The sequence below is a fragment of the Gekko japonicus genome, unplaced genomic scaffold (genome assembly GCF_001447785.1).
Source record: "Gekko japonicus isolate JY-2015 unplaced genomic scaffold, Gekko_japonicus_V1.1 scaffold2416, whole genome shotgun sequence".
Taxonomy (NCBI): Eukaryota; Metazoa; Chordata; class Lepidosauria; order Squamata; family Gekkonidae; genus Gekko; species Gekko japonicus.
Window position 1 is genome coordinate 192,893 of NW_015173747.1, and position 20,007 is coordinate 212,899.

The 20,007-nt window shown below is 42.3% G+C and overlaps 1 protein-coding gene across 1 annotated transcript in view; it reads left to right on the forward strand.

The window, feature by feature from the left end:
• USH1C (Usher syndrome 1C) overlaps positions 1-20,007 on the forward strand; it is a 120,176-nt gene that overhangs the window by 49,609 nt on the left and 50,560 nt on the right. Inside the window, exons 9-14 of the mRNA XM_015423477.1 lie at positions 2,604-2,688; positions 2,919-2,978; positions 11,209-11,351; positions 12,385-12,450; positions 14,854-14,984; positions 18,298-18,368. Of these exons, the coding sequence (XP_015278963.1) occupies positions 2,604-2,688; positions 2,919-2,978; positions 11,209-11,351; positions 12,385-12,450; positions 14,854-14,984; positions 18,298-18,368 (556 nt within the window). The remainder of the gene's footprint in view (positions 1-2,603; positions 2,689-2,918; positions 2,979-11,208; positions 11,352-12,384; positions 12,451-14,853; positions 14,985-18,297; positions 18,369-20,007) is intronic.

The window sequence follows — 20,007 nt, forward strand, 5'->3', positions numbered from 1 at the left end:
TGTTTCTCTTTGTAGGTGCATAGTCCATTTTGTAGATCATATCAGTTGGATTGTAGGTTTCTTCTATATCTTGTATATACACGGAATTTTGTATATCTTCTTTCCATTGTTTCTTGAAGTTCCTCCCTCTTAGTAGCGATTTGTTGAGATAGAGTTTCCATTTTGTCTTGAACAGAATCCAAACTTTCTTTCATTGCCACTCTAACGGCAGTAATAACTGTATTCTGAATTAAAATTTGGAGATCCTCTAAGGAAACCTGCGATAATTTAATATCTAGAGGATTCATTATAACTGAAGATGTAATTCCTAGCATCTTTTGAAATGTATCCATACCATCCATTTTTAAAACAATGTGTTAGAAAAGAAAATCTCTGAAGTTATTTTTTCTGCAAAGCCTTGCAGTCACACCACTTCTAATGTTTACAAAACAATAGCTGTTATAGTCATATTAAAAACAGAGACACCTCCAACATAAGCCAAGAATCTAATCAGTTTTCTAGGGTACAATACAATAGAGTCAAAACACAGTGAATTTTTGTGGATTCTAAAAGGTATACAGTTATTTAAAGTGCAGTGCAGTACAATCAATACACAGTAAATTTTTGTGGTTTCAACAAAAGAAAATACAATGTTATGAAAATATGGCATATAATAAATTCGAAGTAAGATCCAATTCCTCTTTTTCGTTTTAAGCAATAAAGTATTTGTAATCCATTTATAGAAGTATAGTTAGTTATAATCTTTATTACAAGATCTTCATGTATTTCCAAATGCTTTGCTTATAGTTCCAAGAAAAAAAAATAGTTTTGTTACTGCTTCAATCAAGTCCAAAGAAATAAAACCAATTTTTCTCAGATATTATATTTCATTGGGTGATATTATAATCTCAGACAATAGCCTTTTCTTTGCTTTTTTGCCCCAGAAACCATTTTAAAAAGAGAAAGTTGCTTTAAGATCTTTTCCTAGCCGTTTTTAGGAGGAAGGAGAGGGGAGGGAGGAAAGTTCTTCACGCCTTCCTTCCTTTGTCTTTTTAAACTTTAAAGGGGCTTATTGATGGGTAGGTGATTCTCTGATGTTGTTGCATTTAAGTGTACTCATGGTGTTATTCTTCATCGATGGTATAGATGAGGTGTAAAACTTTTCCCCCTTTGCCCGGGTAGTCTTGAACAGCTCTTGCCTCAAGGCAATCTAGGACTCCTGCCCGCTTACTGCCACTCGCAGGGGAGTCCAAGTGAAGCCCCTTGCACTGAGCTCCTCTTTGGGGAGCTCATTGGAGTTCGGGAACCCCTGAACCCCTCTAGACGAGCCAACGATCCAGCCGTCACACAGGAGAGTGTCCTGGTGCAACTGTTCTCACTACGCCGAATCCAAGAAGTCCCCTCATTTTTTTTCCATCCTAGGAAAATGTAATGGGAATAATCCAGCCAAAGTTTAAGAACTTTTAAGTCCTGTTAATAACAGTATTTGAGAGTTATTTGCTTCTCTTTTCCACCAGACTCTATGAGTTTTCAAATAACTTAACTTTCATTGGATCGTTCCAAATGTAACTATGTTGATGCAAATGTTTGTGCTGAAAGTATCAGAAAACTGCAGACTTCCTTCATCTGTCTTATGTCCTTTGAATGTAGAAAGTTGCAGGAAAGTATAGAAAACTGATAGATTTTGAGCCACCTATACTGAATCACTGTGCAGTGAAGTCATCATTATTGAGAACTGATGATTGATGTGACACTTCAGTGCAGTATTCACATCTTCTCAAATCACCTGAGGAATTTTGAATCTGAACCTCTCCATTCTGAGGCACTGAACCTCAGGCAAAACATTTATGCCGTAGTGCTCTTCAATTGTCCTGCAGTTAAATGTTTTGTACTGTGACAGGCTTAATTATAATGACAGGATATTGATAGTGGCAGATTGGTACAGATCTATTGATATCAAGAAAGCTTTGATGAAATATACCAGCTGTGCTTCTAGTCCATGTAGTTTGCTCCCATTTAGGGATGATTCCCTATTTTGTTTTCATTGCAAACGTGCAGGCCTTCCCAATGCCGACACGATTTCTACACTGAGATATTCCCTGCAGTATTCCATTACACCCCCATTTGCCCCCATACAACTAGAGAGTTTTTTGCCTGCTGTTTTATTTCACAGTAGTAACTATATTGCTATAGTGTACCAACACTATAACACTATATCTATAGATTTATAAAACAGTTGGCAAAAAAATCGCACTGGCAGAAAGGAAATGGTAGAAATGAAATGGTGCTGGATGTGGGCTGAGAGATGTAGAAATCTGCACCTTCCCATCCCTACTTTTCCCAAGCCTGCTCTGGATATGATCTTTCAGGAAAGATCTTACCAAAGCAAAGCAGCCAAGCTGGGGGAAACCAAGAAGGTAGATCAGTTTCACACAGAATCTCCCCCCCCCCCCCCAAAAAAAAAAACCCACTGCAGGAGGAATACTTGCATGTGGAAGGAACCATAGTCTCATCGTTCTGAAAGAGGAATACATCCTGTTTGTGTTATGTCAAGATTGTAATAAAGATTGTTTCCTTGTACTATACTACAGTGTAATATAATTTATTGTTATTGTTCATTCCAGTATTTCCAGTGGTCCTACACAAAAACCAGGCATTTTCATAAGTAATGTTAAACCCCATTCTCTATCTGCAGAAGTAGGATTAGAGGTGAGTAGAACTATATGCCAGCCCCTTTGGTTGTAGGATACTATTTATTCTGAATCCATATTAATAGTTATCCTTTCATTATTGGAGTAACCAAACACAATGACATCACTCAGAAGTCCAAGCAAAACAAGTGAAACATAAGAAGATTAATGACTGAGTTTATTAAAATAAGCCAAATAAGAACCGTATTACAACTTCATGTATTTTTTTGCTTGCTTGCTTATTCTTAGGTCGGCGATCAAATTGTTGAAGTAAATGGAATGGACTTTTCAAATGTGGATCACAAAGAGGTAATGAAAATAATTTGTTCTCAGCCTAGTAGGGTAAAGGTTCCCTTGCTCGAAAGCCAGTCGGAATCCGACTCTAGGGTTGCGGTGCTCATCTCTGTTTCAAAGCCGAAGAGCCAGCACTGTCCAAAGACATTTCTGTGGTCATGTGGCCGGCATGACTAAACACCAAGGTGCACGGAACGCTGTTACCTTCCCACTGAAGTGGTACCTATTTATCTACTTGCAGTTTCTTGCTTTCAAACTGCTAGGTTGGCAGGAGCTGGCACACTCGGGTCTCGAACTGCTGAACTACCGACCTTCCACAGCCTGCAGTTCAGCGTCTTAACCACTCGAGCCACCGCAGCTCCCTCAGCCTAGTAGTCTTAAACAAAATGAACTTTTCCCTGAGGTCCCTGGAGGATATATGGGTTATAAATGTGAGGAATGAAATGTGGAGGGGTTACAGTTTGATTATTAGCTTAGCCTGTTTATGCTTACAGCAAGTTGTAAGATTAGTTTTTCCTAAAATGTTTGGGTTGAGTATAGGTGACATGTAGACCTAGAGGAACCTTAGTCTGGTGGCCCATGACTACTCTCAATAACTCTGATCTCAGGTCAAGTTAAAAGATATGTTACCTGGTGAATTTTACAAACAAAAAAGGGGGAAAAGAGAAAAAGTACAAGATTTGGGCTGGAGGTTGGAGCACTGCGGGAAGTCAGAAGGGGGGGTTAGTAGGAGAAAAGGATATATAACGTTTTGTAAGTCGATGTATAGTTTGAATTATTGGTATATCCTAATAAAATTGTTTAAAAAAATAAATAACCCTGATCTCAGGTCAATATCGAAACCAAATTCAGTCTTGAGGAACTACATAGGACATCGTCTTCTGAGACTGGCAGCCTTCTAATTCTGCACGGTGCACAGAAGAATACCATGGCTGATCCTATGAACTAATTAAATACAGATATTTTTATGGCCTCCTTGAGTAAAAAGTTCCTGAGGTGGCACACAATAACATTAAGGACACAATTAGAAACCATCAATAAAAGCAAACACAGAATCAATCAATGAAGCATCATGCAACATTAAAACAGTATAACACAACAAAATAAAGCAGAGAACTCAAACTAATACACCTTATCTGTAGTCAAAGAGTTGGGAAAATATAAATGTCTTCATCTGCCTGCTAAGAGCTAGATCAAGTCAACTTCATTTCAACTATAATTTGAGTAAATATGTCTACACACTTTCAAGCACCTTAGCTGTTGTCCAAATAGGCAGTCTCCTAATTAGCTGGGGGGATTACCTTTAAGGAGACAGAGAAAGAGGGGGTAACTGGGATTCTCCACCTAGTTTGATGTAGTGGTTAAGTGCGCGGACTCTAATCTGGGAGAACCGGGTTTGATTCCCCACTCCTCCACTTGCACCAGGCTGGATGACCTACCCCCGTTCTTTTCAAATGTGGGAACAGCCGGGGTGCGTGTGCATGTGTGCGTTTCTGCACATGAAAAGATATGGAGGGAACAAGAGCTTCTAGGGTCACCATGGCACATGACCAATCTGGATCAGAGCCTCATGGCAATTTTTAATGAACTACATTAAATGAAACTACAAATGCTTTTAAAATGGCATCGGTGGCCATAAGATGAACCTGTCCATTGTAGTTTGGTCCTAAGGCTAAATTTAAGCTGCACTGTTTATAGTAAGTGTAATAAGGTAGTGTTGCAGCCAATGCTTAAAGAAATAGAAATGAGCAAAAAACATGCACACATACTCTAAACATACACACATGCTAAAAAACACAACAGCTAACTTAGAGGAAATCAGGTAGGAAAGAGGGAAAGCTTTTGGGGGGGAACGCCAATGGTTACCGGTCTTGAAGATGTCCATGGAAGCAGCAAGATGAAGAGCAAAACAGCCAGTGTTTTGTTCTTTGCAGGAGAGAAAAAGAAACCCACATAAGTGGGAGTGCATGTGGTCACACAACACACACACGCTGCTGGGAAGCAGGGTGCTCTTGATATAGGGCAAAACATACCCTAGGCCAGGCTGACAGATTTGCCAGAAAAACAGTAGCTTAATGGTCTTTCCTAAGGTGGACAAAAGTTTTGGGAAAGGTCCGATGACCCTGCAAGTACTGAACTAATGGGTTAGGTTTATAGGCTTAAGTGCTGCTTAACTGTCGCCAAATCAAGGTAAGTGGATATAGGGGAAATGGACATAGGTGTTGATAGGATTGGTCCCCTGGGTGAGTCAATAGATCTTGGGGGACCCATTATGCATCTCTTTAGGGCAGGGCTTTTTTTTTGTAGAAAAAGCCCAGCAGGAACTCATTACCATAATAGACCACACCCAACAGCAGAAATCCATTAGCATATTAGGCCACACCCCATGACTTCCCTCTACTTGCCAGGGTGCCCTGCAGGCCCTTGGAGGGAAGCTGGCCCTTGGAGCGAAAGGAAGCCAGTTTAAACTGCCGGCCCTTGGACAGGCCGGGGAAGGCACGGGGAGGCATTTAAATGCCTCCCCGATCCTTCCAGGGGCCCTCCTGGCCTTCCCGCCTCGGAGTCGCCAGGGGGGGTCTCTCTCCAGGCCTTCCCTCTGTAGCCACGCATGCAGAGGTTTTGGCTGTAGTGGGTGTGGCCAACTCTGAAGCCAGCCAGAACTCCATTCCTGTGTGTTCCTGCCCCCCAAATAGCCCTGCTTTAGGGTAAGGAGGGAAATGTAGCCAGCCAGCTGTTGTGACTTATGCCCTGAAAACTATTTTCCCAGGGTACTGCCTGACTAGCATCCATTTTGTTCACTTTTGGTCCAGGCATTGTCGTGTATATACAGGATTGGGGTGATATTAAAAGGGCTGTCTAAACTATATACTGCCCCACTGCAGGAGGAAGGGTCTGCCTACTAAAATAACACATAATGATAAAACTTCGGACCACACTACAAGGGACAGGGAGCAAGGGTTCATCCTGTGGCTTCTGACACCACATTAAAAGCATTTGTAGTTCTTTAAAATTTGCTGCAAGTCTCCAATTCGGACTGGGCATGTGGCGGCCCCAGGAGCCCTTGTTTCCCTACCCCCATTATTTTCAAATGTGGGAACAGCCGGGGTGTGTGTGCATGTGTGCGTTTCTGCACATGAAAAGACATGGAGGGAACAAGAGCTTCTAGGGTCACCATGGCACATGACCAATCTGGATCAGGGCCTCATGGCAATTTTTAATGAACTACAAATGCTTTTAAAATGTCATCGGTGGCCATAAGATGAACCCGTCCATTGTAGTTTGGTCCTAAGGCTAAATTTAAAGCTGCACTGTTTATAGTAAGTGTAATAAGGTAGTGTTGCAGCCAATGCGCCCTCTAAGCTGTGGAGTCTCGTGAGCAAAAAAATCTACTTTGTGAGCCACTGGCCTTAAAGTTGTGAGCGAGCGATTCGGCTGCTGCATCAATCAGTTTGCTCTGGAGCCCTCCTTCCTGAGCCAAGACAAAAATGGGTGAGCTGGAGGCTAAAAGACTGTGAGCTAGCTCACACTAACTCAGCTTAGAGGTGTCAGCTATGCTGCCATTTGGGTGGGGAGGTTGCTTGTCTTCTAATTGCCTTTGCATTCCTTCTGTGCTTCTTTGCTGCTACACCGCTTATCTCTAAGTATTGCAGGTGGAAATGTTGATGTCTGGTTTTCTTGGGAACCGTGGGAGAGTGTTTCGTTCCCAGCTTCAGGGCTAAACGGCCGAAGCTCTTTCTCCCGTGTGTGGCATGTTTCAATGGAATTAAATGTGCTAAACTGGAATATGGAAAAAGGTAGAGGTCATTTCGTAGAAAAAAAGGTGCAGGAGCTCATTAGCACAACTCATTAGCATAACTTATTTGCATATGCCACACCACCTGGCATCACCGGAAGTATGTCAGAAGGCAACACCCACCGCTCAGGCTCCACTGGACTGTTTTGGATTGCTAGCTGTGGGGGGGGGGCATGCAGATCTGTCCTCACAGAGGAGGGAGAGCTTGTACCTGAATAAAACTTGGTCTTAAAGGGGCCACTGGAGTGTTTTGGCCAGGGGCCGGGGTGGGGGTGGGGACTCTGCAACTTACCTGGCTGCTTCTTCCTCTGACTGAGGGCTGCTGGGAGCAGAGGGTGGGGCTAGTTGCATGTACCCGCCCCCTGGGCTCTTTACTACTGGAGCTCCGCTCCTGTGCGCTCCTGCAGGAAATTACCCCTGCTTGAAAGACAGGAAATGACAGAGAGAGGCTTGTAGCCTCTCTTTCTGACTTCATGCTGGAGATCCTTCATTCTTTATACCTTACTTGGCTCATCTGCCCATTCTTCTAACCCAGTCAGGATTTTACAGCTACTCTCGGATCTTTACCAATTTAATGACAGGGTATATTGGCAAAAATTGTCATATTGTCATGAAAAGCATGCTTGAACTTTCTGGGTTTCCCCCAGCCAAGCCCCCGCCCCCAACTTTGCTGGGTCAGGTGGTCATCCTTTGACTGAGAGCTGCTGGGAGCAGGGGGTGGGGCTTGTTGCATGTGCCCGCCCCCTGGGCTCTTTACTGCCGGAGCTCTGCTGCAGGAAATGACCCCTGGAAAAAGGACTATGTGGGACACTGGTAAATAAAAAAAATGACACTTCAGAAAAAAAGAATTCAGTTATTCTTCTTGTTTTATGCTTTGTGGGAGGGTTTCAGGAGGCTAATCAAGCACTAATTGTTCAGGATAAGTCCAAAATCCAGCCTCCTCCCCTGGAAAGATGCCCCCCCAGTGCTATGCCTGCCACCTTGTATCATCTTCTCAACTTGCTATACCTCCCCCGATGGATCCTCAGTTGCCTACACATGTACCCTCCAATGTTCCCTCTAAGCTGTGGAGTCTTGTGAGCAAAAAATCTACTTTGTGACCTACTGGCATTAAGGTTGTGAGCGAGCAATCTGGCTACTGCATAAATTAGTTTGCTCTGGAGCCCTCCCTTCCTGACCTGAGACAAAAATCTGTGAGTCAGAGGCTAAAAAACTGTGAGCTAGCTCACACTAACTCAGCTTAGAGGGAACACTGGTACCCTCTACCTCCCTACCTCTCTGGGATCAGTGACAAAGAAGTATAAAAAGAGCTAGAGCGCATTTCTCCAACCAGGAAATGAGTGAATGCTATATGAAAAAAAATCTCCCGTTTCTTAGTAATCTGGAGGGAGGAGAGTGCAAGTCGTTCATGAGAACACCACACTGTGCTGCCTCCACCGGATGCCATCAGGATATGGGAGATCATCCAAGAGGCCCTTGTGTTGTTGCGTTGGGGTGATCTTCCACTTCCTGATGCGTATGCAGGGCTATTTTTGGGCAGGAACGCACAGGAACGGAGTTCCGGCTGGCTCCTGAGTTGGCCACGCCCAGCAGGAGCTCATTAGCATAATAGGCCACACTAATCAGCAGAAACTCATTAGGATTGGCTACAATTAGGGGTGCGTGGCCTAACATGCAAAGGAGTCCCTGCTATAAAAAAGCCCTGGGTTTTGACAACAAACAAGGTAAACGGAATAACAAGCGAAAGGTGGGTGTGGCTGGATGAGCACACTTCTGGTAACATGGGGGTGCGGCCTAATGTGCTAATGAGCTGTGATGTCAGGGGTGTGGCCTAATATGCTAATGAGTTTCTGCTGTTGGGTGTGGCCTGTTATGCTAATGAGTTCCTGCTGGGCTTTTTCTACAAAAAGAGCCCTGTGCGTATGGATTGTTGAAGCGCTTTTGTGGGTGACAGCTATCCGGCAAACGATGGGCTTCAGCAGGTCCCTCGCTCTCCTGTCACCAGCCATACCGAAATCTTTCCAAGGTATCTGCAGCTTTCTTATCCCATAGTTGCTATTGCTGTTGTACATAAAGCCATGAGAGAAACTAGCCATCAATCATGGTAGACCACATAATTAACTAGCCACCAAAAGAAGTTAACTTTCTGGTTACAGTCATGCAATGTGTGCATTGGAGCCTACGAGTGCCTACTGCTGATCTGCAAATATTTATTAATCATTTAGCTACTTAAATAGCATTTACTGTGTTTTCTTCTAGCAAGTCTCCTTACCAAACATGCCGCATCCATGTTTTCAGCTAACATTCTTGTTTCGAATGAACAAGGGAAAACATTAGTTTGAATAACCTAATTCCTGAAATATATTCTCAGTTATTTGAATCACTGATGACTAACACAGAATGCTTGTATCACCAGCTAAGAATCACACCTCTGAATGCTGTGTTCACACTACTCAGTGTGAAGACAAGCAGTAACAGGAAAATAGAGGTAAGGCTACCAATGTTCCCTCTAAGCTGTAGAGTCTTGTGAGCAAAAATTCTACTTTGTGAGCTCCTGGCATTAAAGTTGTGAGCGAGCGATTTGGCTACTGCATAAGTTAGTTTGCTCTGGAGCCATCCTTCCTGAGCCAGGACAAAAAACTGTGAGCCAGAGGCTAAAAAACTGTGAGCTAGCTCACACTAACTCAGCTTAGAGGGAACACTGGAGGCTACTGCAAGACAACAGCAGCATCAAGACACAGGTCTCTTATATACATCTGTGAAAAGCATTCCAGTTTTAAACATTTCATGCATTCAAATCATAATAGTATATGGAATCTACCATTTGGTCTTCATACTAATGTTTGGTCTTCATACTAACAGGATCCTCTGACTTCTAATACCCCCGCCCCCCAGCGCACACACACACACACACACCCCGAGATTATGCCAACATTTAAAATTTGAAAAGTTTTCAACACTTGCCATTTTTATTTTAAAACTCTAAAAATAAAATTGTTTGAATCATTATTTTATATTATATGTAACAGTTATAGAAAATTAATCAGTATGTTATATTTGTGGAACTAACAATTATATATTTATATATAAAATTCACCAGATTTCTTACAGAACAGTAAACACAAACCAGCTATATTGATAGATCTTAGAATGAAAGTGATTGTTATCAATGTTTTTAAAAGTATCTTGTTTATACAGACATTGGCCTATTATGCACGCACTGCTTACTACAGATTTTCTCAGCAGTAAGCCTTTAAGCTTGAGTTTGGATTCTGTTCCTGCCTTATGTACCATTTCCCCCCTCCAGTGTGTCATTCTGCAGTTTTTCAGTTTTTCTGAATTGGGGTGGAACATCACTTGTGACGTGTGGGGGGTGGCGTCTAAAAGTTTTTTTCTTTTATTTATGCAATTGCACTATCACAGCCATACAGTAGTGTCCAGCAAGCACCTTCCATTTAAATCCTTGTGGTTCAGGTTTTGTGCAAACATTTTAGTGTTAGTTAGTTGAATGCAGGCAGCCCACTGTTGAAACTGACCTCACTTTTCCTGCAACTGGCAAGCAGCTGCGAATCCCCGTTTTCCATATTGTTGAGCACAAGAGGATTCTCTGCTCTTATCGGCCACTGTGAAAAATGAGAAAGAGTCATGCCATCTCATAATATGGGGAACTTGTTGAGTGTACAGAGTGACAGTGGCATTGCAAGTAATGGTTGTAGACAGTGTCTGTGCGTGCACATGTGTGTGCGTATGCTTTTCTTTTAGGGACAGTAAGGAGAGGACAGCTGCCTCTTCTCTTAAACGGGCAGTCAGGAGAGGGCAGCCCAGCCGGGGTCGCTATGCATGTGGGGAACCAATGGCACCCTGCACGCACAGCTTAGCACTGCCTCCTCCCGCCACCCAGTTTAAACCAGGTGGCAAGAAAGGCCAGCCCAGCTGGGGTCATTTCTTTTTTTTACAGCATTCTGAGACTAGCAATAGTCTCAAATCGCTAGACTCATCCGGCTTATTAACAGAGTCGGTGTGCATGGGACTGGCATGGGACTGGCCTATGAGGGGTGGGAAATGGGACTGGCCTATGAGGGGTGCATGGGACTGTGTGCATGGGACTGGCCTATGAGGGGTGGGAAAAGGGCAGGGGGTGAAATCTGAGGGAATCTGTATTCTTTTGAATTACCTTCAGCTTGGAAGTGAAGGAAGGGAAAAACCAGCACAAAAGCACTCTCAGAAAACCCAGGAAAACAGCAAATGGAAATCAAACTGAGCGCTGAAGGGAGGAAATGCAGAATGAAACAGAAAATACAACAGACATACATGGTGAAAGCAAGGCAAAACACCGATGCATAATAGGCCATTAAGTGGAGAAAGGAATGCCAAGAAATTCTGGCACTATCAGGAGTCATGGAATTTTTTGCTAGAAATATGTAATTAATATGGCTTTTAAATAATATTTAGGGAAGAGAGTTGTTTATGACTGAAGAGGAGAAGCAACGAGAGGAGTATCGTCATGAGATGGAACGCCAAGAGCTGATGCGTCAGAAGCGGCTGGCACTAGAGACCAATAAAATTGTGAAAGAGCAGCAAGAAAAAGAGAGATTGTAAGAGCTTGTGGTAGAAATGGTCTGACCATCACTGACTATTGTTATAATTGCTTCAAGCTTCTTAGTTAATGTTACTTTTTCTGTTGGAGGAGTCAGAACATTGAAATGTCTACATCGTTTACTTTTATAGTGTTTAGGTATTACCTTCAATTTCTTATGAATGGTATGGTATCAACAGTCAGTTCAGGGGAGAGAAAGAAGACATGGGAAGAGAGATCTGGGTATCTTTTCTATTTTCATATGCTCTGGTTCCTCTGTAGGTATTTCCATCAACAGTTCAGTGTGCATGTGTTCAAAACATTCTATGCCTCTTTGCCAGTCTATAAACAACAGTACTGATCTCTTAAACATGTTACTGAATTAAGCATGATGTTTGACTTTCAGAAGAAGAAAACCCTACAATTCTCTGGACAAAATATAATTTAATAAGACATATTAATGTTTATATCAACTCAACATTTTATTAGTACATACGAATGAATAAAATGCCATAATGAACAGAATAATATTCAATAGGAAAAATCTTTATACTATTGTAAGCCTACATGGCAATTTGCTGGATATGCTTTCAGCAATGGCATTTGCATCAATTTTCATTAATTAGCTTGATAAATAATACAGCTCCAAGCCTTGCTTATTCTTATACGCACTCTCTGCTAACCTTGTCAGACTTTAACCTGAGACTTACTGTGACAGGCCCTTTTTACCAACTGAGGGGACCTACATAGCCTCCTATGATTTTGGGGACCCAGATTTGTTTTAAACTGTACACCGTCCCTTCAGTTACCAAATGTTCTTAAAGCAGCAAGAGTGAAGGCTCCCCCTTCTTTTTATGCACTTTTAGGCAGGCAGCATGAGGTTTAGGAGATTCCTGCTTGACTGATTTGCATGATTAGGTGATTGCACATCGATTCTAGTGGATCTCAAGTACCTGGTATACAACTTTTTGTTGTTGTTGAATTTTGGTTCAATGGTCAAAATTATTTGCATAGTTATGTGAACTTTCAGTTGGCCGTTTCCTTTTCTGCAGACGAAAGCTGGAGATTGCACAGAAGGCTGCCGAGGAAGAAGAAAGATACCGTAAAGAAATTGAAGAGTTAAGTCGCCTTTTCCCGTGTTCTTTTTTCCTGTATAAAATGTGTGTTTTTATAATTGCTGTTTTAGACAATGTTGTGTCTTTGGGAAAAACAAAACAATCAGGGTCTTCCAAATAGATTTCCCTTCAAAAACAGCGTTCAGTACCAGTTTATTATATTTTGAGTACTGCCAGGAAAGGATTGCATTGGCAGTCTTGTAGAGAAAGAATATGGCAGACAAAGAGTCTTGTATCCTGCCTGAAAGCTTAAATTGTAGAGAAAAGGAAAAACTTTTCAACCATGCTGCCCTTTCAGAGTTGTTATTTATTTATTTACTGGTTAGTTTCAAAGAACCGATCAACAGAACAGGTCTCCAGATAGTCAGAGGAGAAACCTGGCTGAGACGCAGAAGTTCAAGCGGGTTGTGGCCAGTACCCCCTCTCTAAGCTGTGGAGTCCTGTGAGCAATAATTCCTACTTTGTGAGCTACTGGCATTAAAGCTGTGAGCGAGCAGTTTGGCTACTGCATACATTAGTTGGCCCTGGAGCTAAGACAAAACTGTGTGAGCCGGAGGCTAAAAAACGGTGAGCCAACCCACACTAACTCAGCTTAGAGGGAACATTGGTTGTGGCTTCCAAGTGTGATTTAAATTTTCTTTGGCCCCGGTCCTTCAGACACAAACAGGCTTTTACTGGCTAGCCACTAGGTTGAATCCTTTCTCTCACACAGGATTCCATCCACACCAACCTGCCCTTTCCCAAGAAACAGACCAAATCATACAAGGTCTGCTCATTACTAGAGACCGGCCTAAGAACCGTGTACTCTGTTCTCTCCCAGAGGGTAGAGTTTAAACCACTCCGCCACACTATCAGGCAGAGCTACCCTCCTAACGGCCTCCTCTTTGGCTGAGGCAGTCCAAGAGGCAGATCTGAACTCTGCTGAGCTTCCCTCCCAACATTTCATCCCCTTCTGGAAAGGAGACTGGATGCTGGAGCAGCACTCTATAGACTCAGCTTAGTGGCTGTTTTCCCCCTCAAGGGCAGGACAGCTTCCTGTCTGCCACACCTACTTACTTAGGGATGCTCAGGAAACCTTAGATTTCTCATTTGTCGATTTCATACCAAGTGCTCATTTGGGGTTCTCCAAGCACAGATGTTTTTTGTGGTGGAGTGTAGGGTAGACAGAAATTGTCATTTAAAAACCCTTCCAAAAAAGATGAAACATCTTAGGGTATAGAAGAGGAGTGCTAAGCTTGGCCTCCAGAAACTGAGAAGAACCCAGTAGCTCAAATTGTATCCTTCCCATTGCTTGAAGTATACCTCTCTCCCTTCTTTTTATGCACGTTTAGGCAGGCAGCAAGAGTATGAGGTTTAGGAGATTCCTGCTTGGCTGATTTGCATGACTAGGTGATTGCACATCGATTCTAGTGGATCTCAAGCACCTGGTATACAACTTTTTGTTGTTGTTGAATTTTGGTTTAATGCTCAAAATTATTGGCATAGTTATGTTAACTTTCAGTTGGCCGTTTCCTTTTCTGCAGACGAAAGCTGGAGATTGCACAGAAGGCTGCCGAGGAAGAAGAAAGATACCGTAAAGAAATTGAAGAGTTAAGTCGCCTTTTCCCGTGTTCTTTTTTCCTGTATAAAATGTGTGTTTTTATAATTGCTGTTTTAGATGATGTGTCTTTGGGGAAAACAAAACAATCAGGGTCTTCCAAATAGATTTCCCTTCAAAAATAGCGTTCAGTACCAGTTTATCATATTTTGAGTACTGCCAGGAAAGGATCGCACTGGCATTCTTGTCGAGAAAGAAGATGGCAGGCAGAGAGTATTCTATCCTGCCTGAAAGCTTAAATTGAAGGGGAAAAGGAAAAACTACAAAGTGATACTCTGGAACCTTCTGTTTCAACCATGCTGCCCTTTCAGAGTTGTTGACAGCACAAACCTATAGTTTACTTAGAAGAAAGTACTACATAATATTGCATCCTGAGACACTAGGATTATAGGCATATGTACCAGCACCAAAATTCAAAAGTGGAATTCAGATTCAGAACTGTGACCCTTAAAATTTAGAATTTAGAAAATTAGGAAAAAAATTTTAATCATTTATTTTCATTTTTCATAAAATACATCTCTATAACACATACATCTTTGGAATGGGCTTCCTGAGGAGGTGAGGGGGGCGCCATTTCTTTAGAAATTTTAGGAGGTGCTAGAATGAATCTATATGCCAGGGCTTTTTAATGGGGAATAAAATAGGTATGTTTTAGAGGGAGGGATTTTTGATTTCATTTTATTCTGCATGTTTTAAATTGAGATTTTTCAGCTACCTTGAGCTATGAAGACACGTGCTCAGGTTAGTCCTATTGGTTAGTCAACCTCTTCAAACAAATCCAAGTAGATCATACTTGTGTTTCTTTCTAGGATAACTGCTGAGGAAGAGAAACTTAAAAAGCAGTGGGAAGAAGACTGGGCCCCGAAAGAGCCCCCCAAGCCCCCCAGAACTGTAACTGCAGAAGTGCATCCTCCTCCCCCTCCCCCTCCCAAGCATCGACGTAAGTAATGCCTTTCGCCTAACATGTAGGAATGTGCTTAATGAACTTTATCAAACGACCCTGTAGCTCTCTCAAAATTTGTGCATGGTCAGAAGCCATCCAACGCCTTTGAGTTGTGGAAATAAACCACATAGTCATTTGTTTTTCTGTTTTTATTAATTTGATTAAACGCTACAGATTCAGAGGATCTTTTAGCATGAGAGCAGGTAACGATGGCCCGAGATAAAAAAGTACATCTCAGTTTTTTATCCCTAACAAGAAATAATTCCAGAGCCATCTGTACTTCCTAGTAAACAGTCCAAGTTTATAAAATCACTGTAAATGTTGTAGCCCAGAATCTTACACCACTATAGCTAAAGCAGAATTCTGTGCTTGCCATATTGGCAGACCTCTGGTCACAAAAACACCCCTAATTTTTTTAAAGGCAGGGCCTATAAAAAGGAGCTGTTCCACCAGGCCTATGGTTGAGGCAGTGGTAACCATCTAGTCTGGCCTCCCCCTGTGTTTTCTCTCCCTAGCCCACTCGTTTTGTTTTTATAGTACCTTAATAGCCACTGTTGCGCGGGCTCTTTTTGTAGCAGGAACTCCTTTGCATATTAGGCGACACACCCCTAATGTAGCCAATCCTCCAAGAGCTTACAGAGCTCTTCCTACAGGGGCTACTGTAAGCTCATGGAGAATTGGCTACATTAGCGGTGTGTCGCCTAATATGCAAAGGAGTTCCTGCTACATAAATAGCCCTGACAAAACTCTTTTGGGCTGTATTAGCTGTCTTATTGTTTTGGCTGCCGTCGGATACTGTTTTAGTAGTTAATTTATGTTTATCGTTATAACTGTTGCTATTGCTGTCACCCACCCTGAACCTGTTTGCAGGGGAGGGAGGGCTAAAAATCAAATAAAGGTCAGAATTAATGATATTTACAAATGGACGCTGAATCATATGCTGCTGTGCTACCACGGTTTCTGGTATTTTAGATGTCTGGCATCTCAGTTCCATTTATAATAGCATTCAGGGCTTTTTTTGTAGAAAAAGCCCAGCAGGAACTCATTAGCATAATAGGCCACACCCAGCAGCAGAAACTCATTAGCATATTAAGCCACACTCTGACATCACAGCTCATTAGCATATTAGGCCATACCCCCATGTTACCACACTCACCTTTTGCTTCATATTCTGTTTACTTTGTTTGTTGTCAAAACCCTGGTATTTTTTTGGAGCAGGAACTTCTTTGCATGTTAGACCACACACCCCTAATGTAGCCAATCCTAATGAGTTTCTGCTGTTGGGTGTGGCCTGTTATGCTAATGAATTCCTGCTGGGCGTGGCCAACTCAGGAGCCAGCCGGAACTCCGTTCCTGTGCGTTCCTGCCCAAAAATAGCCCTGATAGCATTACAGAAGCCTTCACACCCATGGTAAGCTCCACAACCAAGTTATAGAGCTGTACATGTCCTGGAACCTCTTGTACAGCTCATGTGGTTAACAAAACTATTCAGTGCTTCTCAGTGAGAAAGGTGGCCTATAATTTAGGTAAATAAAATAATTGTTAGAAAAAGGCACCTGCAGACAGACTGTTTTTCCTGCAGTTTTACAAAATGTCTCTAATACCAGAGACCGAAGTAGCGTCCCCCAGGGCCAGTGTGGTGAAGCAGAGGTGGCAAGAACAGGGAAGGCTCCACATTCAATTCTGTGGTTGCTTTGAATGATTACAACGATGCAGTGGGGTAGGATGGACTGACTACAGGTCCTTGTCTTGTATTTACTTCTTTGGCCGTCATTCCTAGTTTCAAAATATGTTGTTACCTATCTGAATCTCCAGGAGAGGTGAGGATACAAATAGAGAAATAAATAAAAGAAGGAGGTGAACACTCACATGCTTTGCATATGGTTTATGTGAAACAAGCCAGCACAACTTGGTACCTGCGAAGCTGAAAGCAGCCCAATATTATGGCCTGCTAAGTATCACCTCTCCTGTTTTTGCAATCCTGGGCAGGAAACAAAATGTGGAGGCCTACCAAGACCTTCTTAGGCCTGTACATCAGGTTGCATTTGTGAGCCTAAGGTTATACAGATACCTAAGGATAAATTCCCTCTATTTTGTGAGCCAAATGTTATACAGATACCTAAGGATAAATTCCCTTTTTCTCTCTTGCTCTGTTCACAACTCATTTTCATCTCCACTCTCATTTTCCCTCCGCTCACAGTATAATTTACTGTTCTCACAGTTGCTTGTGACAGTTGTGAGTGTTCTGTCCTCTGGATTCATCGGAGAAGAAAAGGCCCTTTTCATATATATTCATTATCAATAGGAAGGAAACTCCTGAGAATTAACCATGTCCAGCCTGTAAATGTATATTTATGATGCTTGGGAATACCTTTAAAGAAATGTCCAGAACTGTAGATTAAATTGTGGACTTGGAAGCCGGCCTGCATAAGTTCTGACCATCCCACTTGTATGGAAACCCGAGTCGAGATCATCTGCCTGAGACTCTGAAGACCCTGGCAGGCTACAGTACAAAACCTGCCGGCTGTGGATCAGTTTGTACAGGGCTGATTTAGGTGCTGGCTTGGTTTGGCCATGTAGAATTAAAGTTCTCACTGAAGAATGTAGAAAGTCACTAGCATCTCCAGTTAAAAAAATTGAGGCAGCCATTATGAGGAAGGGCTTTTTTTCTTTTTTTGGTCTGAGGTTGCTGTCACACATGTGGGATAACACACTTTCTATGCACTATAGCAATCGTTTGCTGAAGTGTATGGCAAGTACATTATTCGACGTATGTGAAACCAGCCTAAGGTCCTGGAGCTCTGCTGCAAGTCAAAGAGGACAACAGTAAACTAAATGAACTGATTTGGTATGAGGAAGATTCGATTTCATCCATGTTACGTTTCTTTGCCCCCAAACTTGCATAATTTCTCCAAGAACTCCCTCTACGTTAATTCATTTCATTCTCTGAGGGAAAGAACCAGGAAAAGAACCAGAGCCAGTTTGGTGTAGTGGTTAAGTGTGCGGACTCTAATCTGGGAGAACCGGGTTTGATTCCCCACTCCTCCACTTGCACCTGCTGATGTGACCTTGGGTCAGTCGCAAGCTCTAGCACAGCTGTCCTTGAAAAAGAGCAGTTTGTGTCAGAGCTCTCTCAGCCCCACCCACCTCACAGGGTGTCTGTTGTGGGGAGGGGAAGGGAAAGGAGTTTGTAAGCCACTCTGAGACACCTTTGGGTAGTGAAGGGCGGGGGTATAAATCCAATCTCTTCTTCTTCTTCTTCATTATCATTTCTTTCATCCCTTTTTTCTTTCCTCCTTTGTTTCTCTAGTAGATTTAGATGCTCATGCCCACCGTGCAGCAGATGATATGAGTGGAATGAACCTGAAAGAAAGCCAAAAGGTTTGCTGTAATGCCTTGACTCTGATACCTCCTTGACTCTGATACCTCCTGCACAGCTCTTCCTCCTGACAGTCAGTCAATGTTGGACTAACATAATTATCTTATTAGGGGCATAACTTATACTTAATAGCTGAGCCATACTTATGGACAAAGGAAGGTTTTCAGTGTGCCAAGAAACCATAGTAGCTTAGCTCAACAACATATTTTAGTGGGTCCATTTGACATACTGATATCCAGGACTGTCACAGTAGTTGGCCGACATCATGCTATGAATGAATTAAGGCGCCATTCCTATCATTCACACAGATACATAAACCATAAATAGTTGGGATACAGTAGCCTTGTTGAGCTAATAAAATAGGGGAAGGAGATTTTGTAAAAATGAAATATTTTGTTGTACTAACTCTGGATAATTAACTAGCTTTGAAAGTTTGTGTGATTCCCCTGTAGTCATTACTTTTGTCTTCTTGATATTCAGCTGTAATCCTGCTTTAGCAATTTCTGCTTTAACCTTTTTGTGGCCCCGGTCACACGGGAGGTTTTGGCTCGGAAGAGGGACGGATCAGGGGCGCAGAAATTTTCATTATGATGTGTTTGACTTACAGATTGAACCCATAAGGAGATAAAATACATTCTTGTCTGACACCTTTGCCAACTGGAAACCATTATGTTTCTCTGTATTCTGTCCTAACAGTAGCCTCTTGTCCAGAGTACTGGTTGCGCGTCAAAACAATCAGATGCTGTGGCACACCCATTTCTTTTAAAACAAAGCATAGAATTTCATAATCCACACAGTCAAAAGCTTTGCTGTAATCAATTAAACACAAGCTGATTTTCTTCTGAAATTCTCTCATTTGCTCCAGTAACCAATGTAAATTTGCAATAGAATCTCTAATGATTTTTTTTTCTGAATCCACCTTAAACATCTAGTATTTCTTGTTCCATGTATGTTCCATGTGTGTTCCACGTATGGTAACATATGTGCCCCAAAGAGCCTTGCACTCTGCTGAGCAGCACCACCTAATAGTCCCCGACCCAAAGGATGTCCACCTTGCCTCGACCAGGGCCAAGGCCTTCTCTACCTTGGTCCCTGCCTGGTGGAACATGCTCCTGGTTGAGATCAGGGCCCTGCAGGATTTATGACAATTCCGCAGGGCCTGCAAAACAGAGCTGTTCCACCAGGCTTTTGGCAAAGGTGGCAGGTATTCAAATTAAATCAGCCTTCCCTGCTAACTCAATCAATCTGCTCAATTGGCCTCATCTGTCTAGAGCACTGATTATATCAATATGACATCATTATCAGTTGACTCACATTAACTTGAGAAAGCGTGCCCTTCCTGAAATTGCTGCAGCATGCACTGGAATTAGGAAATGTATAGCTGCCATCAGATATTATTTAAACTAACTAATTCATCTATATGAAATGATTGGTGTTTTTATGATTTTTTATTTATTGTTTTATTGTGAGCTGCCGTTAGCCCTCTTGCAAGATAGAGAGGAATATAAACTGAATTAATAATAATAACAATAATAATAATAGCCTTTGTTGTAAGATTTTGATCCTTTCTTTACTTGCATGAGAAATTAATGTGATGGCCCGATAATTGCTGAAGTCTTTAACATCTCCTTTTATTGGAAT